The following is a 12358-nucleotide window of genomic DNA, read 5'->3' on the forward strand; positions in this document are numbered from 1 at the left end:
GAACATCGCAAGGTTCATGAACGAGTCCTTTGATGAGCCCGAATATGGCAACGCTGAGGTCTGGCAAAGCCAGGCGCTCTACTTCGGAGTCCACCTTATATCGTCGGTAGAAGAAGTTGGTATGTTCATCGAAAGATGCTGGGCGACCGCCGGCCCAGACAGTGACTCCACTCTACGACATGATCTGTTTACTGACAGGTTAGTATACCGTTTTAATTGTTCAGCTAGGATATTAGTGTAAATCGTATCCTGTCCGTGAACACGGCCCTCTCCCTTTGGAGATAGCAAGATTAGAAAGACCCCCATTTCCGGGCCAAATAGAATAAAAAGCTGAGAAAGAAAAGACCCCCTCTAAAACAACTGCATTATTGACCAGGTGGGTGTTTCATTAAAGATGTGAGCACTGACTAAATTGTCAGTACTGCCTATTACAGTGAAATCCTTGGTTTTGATTGGCTGAAAGGCACTGGCTCTGACTGTTACTACGGTAACTGTCGGAGAAAGACAACTTGTCAGTGGTGACAACTTTCATGAAATGGTCCCCTGGTCTGCTCTTAACAGGCTTATAGCGGGACTTTAATTTATATAACATGAATATTACCTTCATTTTAATTGCTATGATTATTAACATTGCGCAAAATTCACAGTTATGCTCTATGTAAGGTTATTAATCGTCTATTCATAGAGGGACATCCAGGGTATTTTCATGGGGATTGGGGGAGATTAGGCCGGTGAATAAATTGATTACGTCATTTTAGTTCTCAATGATAGAGTTACATGTCAAGATCTCTTTTTTCTCAGCTCTTATTTCTTTGCCTATCCCCCCCCCCCCCCCCACTTAGCTCTATCTTTTCTTAACTGCATCCTGGTAGGGTAGGTTTGACCTATCGACCTGCCCCTTCACAGGGCGCCTTCCCAGGTGTTTGTTACTACTGCACACCTTACGATTGGTCTGCGACCCGATCTCAGAATAAAATGTAAAATTCTATGCTAATATTGACATTGAAAATCTTACTGTGATATGTTCCAAATCATCATATAAAAACCTATGTTCACATTTGTGACTATGAGCTATTTTTTTTTTTTTTTTTTTTTTTTTTTTTTTTTTTTTTAAAACAAGTGCACACCTAGTTACCAATAATGCATACAGCATTTCCATTTATTTGAAAGCAGGATAAAAGAGCATTGTAGATCAACTGCCTTGCTCACGGGAATAGGTGCCGCGGCCGGGGATCGAACCCCGGACTTTCCATGTATATAGTCAGGCGCCTTAGACCACTCGGCCACGGCACCTCGGCCTCGGCTATGCTATCCTTATTTGAATAAAAATCTAATCAATATCTTGTCTTAATGACGTAATATACGATTTGCTACGATTTTAAACTAATTTGGCCTTTACTAAAAAATAAAGGCTTGCAATCATCCAAAATTGTTATACAGTATATTAGTATTCCTTCAGATAATTTACCCCTCAAATTGGAAAAAAAAATCATGAACAAAATACGATTTGTTTCAAAATCGGATCGTGGAGCGGTCGTAAGGTGTGCGGTGGCCTTAATACGTTTCTACCGACTCGTAGAGACTATTATTCTCACCAATGAATATTCGGTCGTGTTTTAAGTTGATTTCACTCTCAGGACAAGGTGTCTCAACAAAAGTGATAAAATGACGATTCCGCCAGTTTTTTTGGTTTTGTTTTACAAACACTACATAATTATATCTATATGCAATATCACCCTCATGTTGAATTGTTTATTATTTTGGTTACACTTCGTAATTCCAAAGGTTCGTAATTCCGAAACACGTAGATTGCCTATACCTTGTTGTTCGTTAATCCGAAAACGTAAAAGGGTTCGTTAATCCGAACATTTGTGGCGTTATTCCGAAGGTTCGTTATTCCGAAGGTTTGATAATCCGAAAACGAAATAAGGTTCGATGTTTCTAAGGTTCGTTAGTCCGAAAATGAAATAAGGTTCGTTAATCCGAAAACGAAATAAGGTTCGTTGTTCCCAAGGTTCGTTAGTTCGAAAACGAAATAAGGTTTGTTAATCATTACGTTTTCGGACTAACGAACCATCGGAATTACGAACCTCATTTCGTTTTCGGATAAACGAACCTTCGGAATTACGAACCTCACTTTGTTTCCGGACTAACGAATCTTCGGAAATACGAACCTTCAGAATATCCGAACCTTCGGAATAACGAAGCTTCAGAATTACGAATGTCTGCGATTATTTCATTATCGATTGTCATGGGGTTAATTATAATCAATATAAAGTCATCAATATTTTATTCATATTGCTTCCATTGCTGTAGATATAATATAACTGTTCTGTTATTCTCAGTTTATTCAGTCAAAACAGAATTGTGACATCTAAATCCCCGTCTCTCCCTCTCTCTCTCCCTCACACTATTTCACTTCCTTTGAATTCCCCATTTGTATCCGCCTGATCTCCTAATGTCCACTATTGTATATCAAACAGTGGCGTACCGTGGATGGGGGGGGGGGCACGGGCAAGATTTTGACTCCCTACGTGGGCGCGTGAAGCGCGGTCAATTACCAAATACTAACATATTAATAGGGACCTATTAAAGTGATTGGTTAACACTGGTTTGACTTTTTAAAAAATCTGAGCTAGAAGGTCACACTTGTCACCTGTGTCTGTGATATGTTACAAAAATGAAGCCCAGACAAAATTGCGTTCGAAAAAAAAATTATTTAGTGCTTCAAAAATTGAAGTATAAAGTGACCGGAAACACCATCTTAATTTCATTCCATACACTTATGTGTACTATTTAGGCGTCTATAAGACGCCTATTTACAAAATCTGGGTTCGCCTTGTAGTTTTAGCTTTTCATTCTCAATAATGGTTGTTTTCAGTGTTTATTAGTTCTAATACATGCGCTTGTACACATGCTTCATCTTGGTTTGAGATTTTTTTAAATCTGCTGCTTACAAAGTTAAACAATACCTTTAAGGACTGTGAAATTAAACGGATATGTATATTTCTAATCATATAAAGCGAGAGCCTAAAAGTCCTGATATTCAGTTATAAAAGAGATATTATAAGCATATTTTTGTAGTCATGTTATATATCTTTCTCACTAAACAAACAATGCGTTGTTGTATATATTGACCCCAAACAGGGACATTTTAATAACTATGTTTAGTAATTCATGAAGAGCCTACATATATCACCATAGACATCTAATGCGAGCGCCAAGCGCTTGCTGATTTTGTTTGAATTTCACTTCATTTAGTCATTGTAATAATGAAAATTATGTGTATCCCACTAATCAAATATTGTGAAGCGCGAGCTGGACATTTTTGAAATTCAGACCTGAAGAGGGGTATTCTAAGGCTTGTTGGAATTCAGTACGACCATACGTATTTCACTAACCAAACCATGCGAGCGCGAAGCGCGAGCTGAAAATAATATGAATATATTATTATATTAAATATTCAGATGTCCAGGAAAAGCAACATTTTAAGGACTGTTTTTAAAACTTCATGAAGAGTAGATATATCTCACCAATCCACTAAGCACGGACAGGAAATGTTTGAAATCCAGACCTTAAAAGAGGTTAATTACTTTTAGAAGTCATGAAAATGAAATACATTTCACTGCATAAATTATAAAACAAAAGTATATTTGGTGTATATTGACTTGAAAACGGCATGTTTCAGTACAGTAGGATCATATATTGAATTAAAGAGACAATACAATTGTGGAGCGTTGTGGCCCAGTGGATTAGTCTTCTGACTTTGAAACAGAAGGTCCTGGGTTCGAATCCTAGCCATGGCATAATTTCAAGAAATGTATCCACATTGTGCTTCATTCAACCCAGGTGAGGTGAATGGGTACCCGGTGGTTGTTTCATAAAGCTGTTCGTATTAAAGTTAAAAGCGACTTTAAGAACGACTGGTGATCCTTTCTTGTGGAAAATGATATATTCATTGGCGATGGTTAAGCTTAAAGTCGCTCTTAACTTACGAAGATCTTTATGAAACGGCTCCCTGGTAGGAATTTATTCCTTGAAATGCGTGTGCGCTGAAATCTACAGCTGGGGTAATGGTATCCAAGTCCTTTGGAAGCGCATAGAGACATTATTCATATTGTGATATGCGTTATACAAGAACTGTATATTATTATTATTATTACGAGCACCAAGAATGATGAACAGAAACAAAAATTATAAGCACAGTATGTTTTGTAAAATTGTGAAAAATATACATCTTATGTTATATGACATAACATATATAAACAATAATATAATTTCTTCTTCCCCGCTACCATGACTACGTTTTTTTTCTTTCCCCCTCTCTTTCTCCCGTTTCTTTTTTTGCCAGCCGATTGCCCCCGTAACTTGGGGGGGGGGGGCGAGGTCTCGCCTCTGATAATGTGATATTAAATATATGTTATAATATGTATTTCATTATGTTCTTTTAATGCCCGTATAGTGATGGTGAGCAGCTGTTGCCGATCGTGCTTTTCCATAAAAACATAAATAAATAGTAAATTAATAGTAAATGAAAAAATAATAATAATAAAACATAACACTTGTTTTACATTCAATAGATGCCCTTCCGATGTTGATGAGACGGTTCAAGTCTTTTTTCCGAACAAAACGGATCGAGAAGGATTTAAGTTTGACGCATTTGCCTTTGTCGGAGATCATGATATGGTAATTGAAGTATAATTGAAGATATTCTTTATTCGGAAGCGAATAAAATTCAAAATACTTCTTCTCACTCGGAAAGTTTTAAATGGTATGGCACCGAAATATTTACAAGACCTTGTCATGCCTAGAAAACCAGCTCGTTGCTTGAGATCATTGCACCCCCTTCTCCAGACTCTCAAAACAAGTATTTCCCATGGTGAGCGAGCAAATGAGCATGATGAAAGGCCTTAGTCAGGGACAACGTTGGTCAGTTGTTCATACCTTTATTCGACTTAACTGCTTTAAGGACGCTGAATGCGCAGCCGACAATGACATGCGTATTGAAAGCAAGAGCTATTTTTAGGGGGGGGGGGGGGTTAATATCCAACTGCATTTTGATAGAAGTTTCTATCAGGGCCTGTGCCTGCAGACTACATGGAGTCACCCCCCCCCCCCCATTTCATGATCATTGCCCTCCCCACCCCCCCTCCCACGATATTCTAAAAACTGAAGAAAACAAATGTATAAAGTACTACAAAAACAGCATTTTAACTCCTCAAACTTTTCTCATCTAGTCACGGTTAGCTCTCTACCATATTTTTCACTATAATACATAATCTTTGAGGTCATTATATAGAATTCAAGATTTCGCTCGCGCTTCGCGCTCGCGGTGGTTGTTAATTGAGAGAAATAAATGATAACATGGGGCTTAAAAATCCAGTTTTCAAGCTCCCTTACTTCGATTTTTTTTTGTCGAAAAAATTTTACGAGTCCCCCCCCCGCATTAGACTTTTTATGTGAGGTCATGCCCTCCCCGAATGGTCCTAGCTCAATCCCTTATTGCTACATCATTGATTATAACTTTCAAGTCACTCTAGTATCTATTCATCTTACAGGTGTACGTACATTGTGAAGTGAAGGTTTGTATGAATGACGAGGCCAATTTGTATCGAGAGTGCTCCTACACTCTTGCTTTGGGACGCAAACGTCGATCTTCTTCCTTCATTTCCACTCAAACGATCAGTAGTGCGCCGATTCGAGTCCGCCGCTCAACCAACGATATGGCTACTCGTGGTAAGAAAAACACTTGCTTAAATCCGGACACAAATAAACCACTTCTTGTCGAAAAGGAGGGGGGGGACTTGCACGAACAAGTCGACCCCCCCCCCCTTCACAAACAAATGTTTCTCGAGAAAAAAAAATCATGTCGTACGCATATTCAGGCTTCAGTTTAAACAGCAAAAGTCCATTCTTCCTTTATCCGGACGAACGTGATGTTTTCATGATTAGAGAAATAAACCTTGAACCTCAAGGTTTGAGGTTCAAGGTTTATTCATATTAACATTTCACATTCGCAAATATCAACAACTCAATACAAACAATAATAGGTAATACAGATTTTGATAGGTAAGCATAACGAAATATCCTCGTTAGTCCCTCGCAAGATATGAAATGTATCCATAATTAAATAACAATAAAGGAAAATAATAGTAGAAAAGTATTATTATAATTGGTACTTAAATATCAGGGGCTGCGGAAGCGGGGGGGGGTGTGGGGGCTGAGAGGGGGCTTCACCCAACTTTTTTTAATAAACCGTGTACAAAAACGTAAAAATGACCATAATTTGTGATGTTTTGCATGGTCAGCCCCCCCCCCCTTGAAAACCCTTCCGCGGCCCCTGAATATTGACAAAAAAATAGAATATAAGAGATGTAGATATGAGGGAGTCAAAGGTAAAAGCAAAGCTTGTTGGGTGAAGGCTCCCATGAATAAGATATGTAGTGAGAGTCTCTTAAAAATATCAATGTCAGTACTTTGTGCGGTGTATATTCATGAGCACGCTTCGTAACGCGTGCAAAAATCATTTTACCTGTTTGACACTTGTCTGTGAAAATTCAGTTTATTGTCTGGAGCAGCCGGGATTAGAACCGTCATCCTTGACTGTATATTTATTATTATTATTATTACTTATTATTTCTACTGCGCTTTTCCCATTAGGCCCAAAGCGCTTACAATGAATTAATTAAATGTAATATTAAAAACTACAAAGTAAGAAAGAGGTGAGTTTTTAATGACTTTTTGAAAATTGCTAATGTTGGAGACTGTCTAATTATTAGTGACAGGTCGTTCCAGGATTTAGAAGCCGACACCGTAAACGATCTGTCACCAGCTAAGGTACGACTTAATGAATATTTACAACGCGCCTTTCCCACATGGCCCAAAGCGCTGACAATTTAAGTAGACTTATTCATACAAACAAAAAATCAGAATGACATATTAAATAAAGGCAGTTGCTTAGGGCAAACAAGCTTTAAGGGACCAGTGTAAATTATATAAGGTTCAGGAAATGTGTCACGGCGGACTTCAAAAATAAGACGGGCAGCCCAACACTCTTAAAACAAATCAGTCAAATTGACTAGACCAGTAGTCAGCTGGGAGCAACTGATATGGCAATCACTGATATTCACATTTCTGACATATATTCTAGTCAGAAATAACTCTTTTCTAGTACAGTATGACTAGAAAATAGTCAAATATGACTAGAATAACAGGTGCACCCAACTGACTCTATTAACTAGTCATTTTGACTGATTCGTTTCTAGAGTGAATGCTGCAGGTGCTGGAGACGATTGATGTGAAGCAATCATGAAGCAAACATGGCGAAGCAAATGCGTTTTTTGCATGATTCTTCATGTGGTGTAGTATTCGACGGAATAAACCTAGCTGCTCTGACGCTGGGAAGAAAATGTCGAAGGAAAACCAAAAGTAATTCCTTCGGAAGCATAGAACAAACAAGAGCGTTGGAAAGCATCAAACATACATCGCCTGCCTTTTCAACAGTGAAATAGTTTAAGTTATATTAACAATATTAATTGAGTATGCCATCATATTCTCATTCGTATACCATAGACCTGCCTGTCTACAATTCTTTTGGGATGTTCCTCATTGGAATGGTCGCAACCGTGGCTGCCGTAGCAACCCTGATGGGTGTGGTCAAGCTAATCCGTCGTCCAACCGGCATCAGCTACAAGCCAGTCCCAACTGCATCCATGGAAAGGATTTAGACATGTTAGAAGCGATTTGAATGAGCAGATCTCATATTCGGAATGACGTCATGTGGATTAGCGCGCTTCTTGACCTCATGGTGCGCAATGTCAAGGGTCAATTGTTAACATTTTAAATGTTCCTTCAATGAAATAAGAAAAGTTCAAAACTTTCTAACGCTCGAAACAACAAATAAAAAAAAACATTGAAAAAAAAAATCCGCTGATGTCATTCTCCTTATACTCTGCCATCATAAACAAGCACGGAAATTCTTCTTACTTATAAGAAGAGCCATAAAATAACACATATAATTCAACTATATTTATTTTAGTATTTCTTCTTATTTTGAATTTACAGTTGGTGAAAGACTTTTTCGTTCTGTTATTTTTTTCATTCTGTTTTAATATACGGAACACTAAGTAAGTAATAAAATCATTGAAAGAATTCTTATTTCAAAAATAGTCGTACCATTTTCATATTCAGAGGTTTACCCTCATGATAATCAAGACAATTTGATGCTCCTGGACTAAACCATTACGGAATATAATGATTAGAAAAAAAATTAAAAAAACTATAAAAAAAAGCTCAAATCAATATTTTATAAAGCACTCTACCACATTAACAAAAAGTGTATAAAATATCCTCGTTATTTATAATTTGCTCTTAAAGGGGAAGTTCACCCTGAAGAAAACTTTGTTGCAAAAAATAGCAGAAAAAATAGTAAAAAATATTGGTGAAGGTTTGAGGAAAATCCGTTAAAGAGTAAGAAAGTTATTAGAGTTCAAAGTTTTGGATTTGTGACGTCATAAACGAGCAGCTGCCCCATGTGTTATGTAATATAAAATGCATGAAATTCAAAGTTTGCATGGTTCCTGGTGACTTAATTTTGTTTTCTATTCATGATCGGGTGCGAAATGATATGTCTATTGATATACAAAAGGTACAGTAAAAACCATTTTCAATTTTCTGAGAAAATGACATTTCATTGATTTTTTACCATTCGCTATGTAGGAATGCTGCTCGCATATGACGTCACAAATCAAATAATTGAATTTCTAATAACTTTTTAATTATTTGATGATTTTTTCTCAAACCTTCGGCAATATTTTTTAATTATTTTTTCTGCTATTTTTACAATAAAGTTTTTGTCAGGGTGAACTTCCCCTTTAAAGCAGCCACATGTAGAAGAGGAAATACAATTCAACTATAAACTGATTCACTGCTGTTGGACGGTTCGTGTTTTTTTTTTTGCTATATTTTTATACGTTTACGGAAATAATCCTACTGAGTGAAGCATAAAAACTCTCCCACCCACTGATATACCGATATGTCCTACTAGATTTTCTTCCCTGCATACTTTGATACCAATTCCATGTGGATGTTTCCTCGCATGACTGCGGGGCAATCAAATCTCAAGAAGGTGGTGAAATCTCAGTCGCGCCAGTTTGCTGGGGTGAAGATTGAAACAAAGTGTTAAAAAATGTGTGCAGGCAGAAACACACCTACCGCACACTCACATACACACACACACATACAACACATCACCTCTCCCCCACACACATACCCTCCTGTGAAAGGCGAGACATAACTAACTGCTTCCGTCTCAGGCATGCCATTCTCAAGTTAGGTATACCAGGAAAGTTGTCCATTATGATCAACGATAAACTTTACAAATGGTATAAGGGGAAATGGGAAAATGTAAACGCTGCATTCAATAGAAAGTGTGAAGTTAGGATGTGTGGATGAGTGTGTGTGTGTGTGTGTGTGTGTGTGGGTGGGGCTGAGTGTATCAGTGGGCATGAGAGGTGATATGTAATGTGTCTGGGGTGTGCGCATGATATTGAATGTATGTGTGAGGGTGCGTGTGTGTAGAGTGTTTGGTGGGTGTCTTTCTTGTTTCAATCTTCAACCGCAGCAACCTGGCGCAACTAAGGTCTTACCATCTTCTGTGGATTGCCTCGTAGTCAGTTATGCATGGAGTGGATAACTGATTCCCCAATGGGGTGCATATTTTCTCCTAGGAAAATTCGACAAGCCCCCCCCCAAAAAAAAAATAAATAAATAAATGATATAATTTCAAAAAGGGAGGGGCACATTTATGTTCTAACGGCTGTGTCCCCCCCCCCCCCTGGATCCGGCAGTGCATGCATATATCTATATTTGGCCTTAAAGGAACCCTTGGAAAAGAAATAGTATTCAAGTATAAGAATAATTGGGATTCATTTCAGTATTTCTTTTTAATGTAATTCACTGCTGGTGGAGGACTCAATCATGTTGTTGTTTGTTTTTCATTATGTTTTAATGTAAGCTTGCGGAAGATATTGTAAGAATTAATTAAAATAATCGTATCATTCTTTGCAAAGAAGTTTGCACTCGTGATAATCAACATTATTTGACGCTCTAGGAAAAGATAACAACAGGAAGTAAATATTCAAATAAGAATAAATTCAGCTGATGTCATTCTCCTCAAATACCAACCTGGCATCAAGAGAAGGCTTACGTATTCTCCTTATTTACAATTTGCTTTTAAAAGAGCATTTGGATAACAAATATCCAAATTTTAATTCTTACGATAATTGCCATTTATTTAAGTACACTCATATTAATTTACTGCTCGTGGAGGACTTATTTTTAGTTTGAATTTTGTATTAACGAAAGTTCACAGAAGACTATACTCTCTAAATGTAACTGAGCTAATGATCCTGGGAGTGTTTTACAAAGATTCGAGTGTGACTAAACTTACCAGATACATTATATAACGCATCACCGCACTTTAAACCGTGCTAAACGGACGCTCAGTATTGTGTATTAAAGATTTCGCGTTAAATATCATGTGTGCACCGCTTATGTCAACAACAACAACAGCAATGACTACTACTACTACTACTATTACTACTACTACTACTATACTACCACTACCACTACTACCACTACCGCATACATTCGTAATTCCGAAGCTTCGTTATTCCGAAGGTTCGTATTTACGAAGGTTGGTAATTCCGAAGGTTCGTAAGTACGAAAACGAAATGAGGTTCGTAATTCCGAAGGTTCGTTAGTCCGAAAACAAAGTGAAGTTCGTAATTCCGAAGGTTCGTTAATCCGAAAACGAAATGAGGTTCGTAATTCCGAAGGTTTGTTAGTCCGAAAACGTAACGATTAACGAACCTTATTTCGTTTTCGGACTAACAAACCTTCGGAACAACGAACCTTATTTCGTTTTCGGATTTACGAACCTTATTTCGTTTTCGGACTCACGAACCTTCGGAACATGGAACCTTATTTCGTTTTCCGATTATCGAACCTTCGGAATAACGAACCTTCGAAATAACGCCACAAAGGTTCGGATTAAAACCCGTTTACGTTTTCGGATTAACGAACATCGAGGTACAGGCAATTTACATGTTTCAGAATTACAAGCCTTCGGAATAAAATATCTTCGGAATTACGAAGTGTAACTACTACTTCTGAATCAATGTTGTTAAAATGATATATAACATACTTTATCCTCTTCATTGCTAGTAATACACCTTGGGTGGTATTCTGAAAATTGTCTTTTTCTTTTCTCTTAACTTTTCTTGTAAGTCAGCAAGATAACAGCGCGCTAAAATTCTCTTAAATAGGCATTCTGAAAATTGTCTTATCTCTGTAAGGACGTCCCCTATTTTATCTCTGACACGCCCAATATTCTGTCATCAACCAATTATTAAGCTTGTTATATGCTTAGGCCAACCAATAGAAGCATCTCTTCTTAAAAACAATGAAGCGCATTGTTGATATGAGGCGTAATTTCCTTCCTTGCGCTTCTGTGCTAAAAATACACGTGGCTCTTCTCAAAGATATATTTTCTCTGAGAAGATTCATCATCTCGAACACCAATTTGTAATTGCTGAAAAGTCTACCAATCCGTCATTGTAATGTCTTTTGAATGTCTCATTTTGTAAAACATTATGTTCTTGCGGGATGCAGCAAGAAATAATTATTGCAGACGGGCAAATATCGCATGCAACAATACGTTACAATAGCCCCCCACCTCTTGTAAATTTTATTGTATTTTCCAAGGAAGTTAAGAGAACGTAAAGATAAGAGAATTTTCGGAATACCTTGTAACTCGATGTTTTATCTTGCGCACAGACATAATATGCGCCAATTATACATTTACGCATTATCATATCTCTGACATCATACGCGCTCAGTGAAAGTTACAAGAAAAGTTGCAAGAAAAGTTAAGACAATTTTCGGAATACGGATTTTATTGTGACTCTAAAGATACAAGAATATTTCTCTTAAGACAATTTTCAGAAAACGGCCCCTTGTATATAAGTAAGAACTAACCATTGTTATTCACATATACATGACATAAGCAAGTTTGTTTTTGTATTCAAATACAAATTTCATATTTAATCAAGAAATTCAACCATTCGGGGCTAATTTGAAATGTCAGAGAGTAATTAATCATCATCATAGTCGTTTAAAAGTGTTACTCTTAATCAAATAAAGTAGATTCCAAATTAACTGTTCTTGGAGTTATTTATCAGTTCTTCGTGTGTACGAAAATTCCTCATTAATTTCATAATTGTTTCGTCGTATTTTCTTGCCATAACAAAAAAAAAATCATATGTGTTTTTTTATCTTATTAGTACACTCTAAAAAT

General features: G+C 37.1%; 1 protein-coding gene across 1 annotated transcript; it reads left to right on the forward strand.

Annotated features, from left to right (window-relative positions):
* The first annotated feature begins 8 nt into the window (after window positions 1-8).
* On the forward strand, window positions 9-8119 carry LOC121416590 (uromodulin-like). The gene is made up of 4 exons (XM_041610082.1): window positions 9-198; window positions 4581-4686; window positions 5559-5736; window positions 7573-8119. The coding sequence occupies exons 1-4, from the start codon at window positions 17-19 to the stop codon at window positions 7725-7727; spliced, it is 621 nt and encodes a 206-aa protein (XP_041466016.1). The 5' UTR covers window positions 9-16; the 3' UTR covers window positions 7728-8119.
* The last annotated feature ends 4239 nt before the right edge of the window (window positions 8120-12358 follow it).

This window comes from Lytechinus variegatus, chromosome 6, assembly GCF_018143015.1.
Source record: "Lytechinus variegatus isolate NC3 chromosome 6, Lvar_3.0, whole genome shotgun sequence".
Lineage (NCBI taxonomy): Eukaryota > Metazoa > Echinodermata > Echinoidea > Temnopleuroida > Toxopneustidae > Lytechinus > Lytechinus variegatus.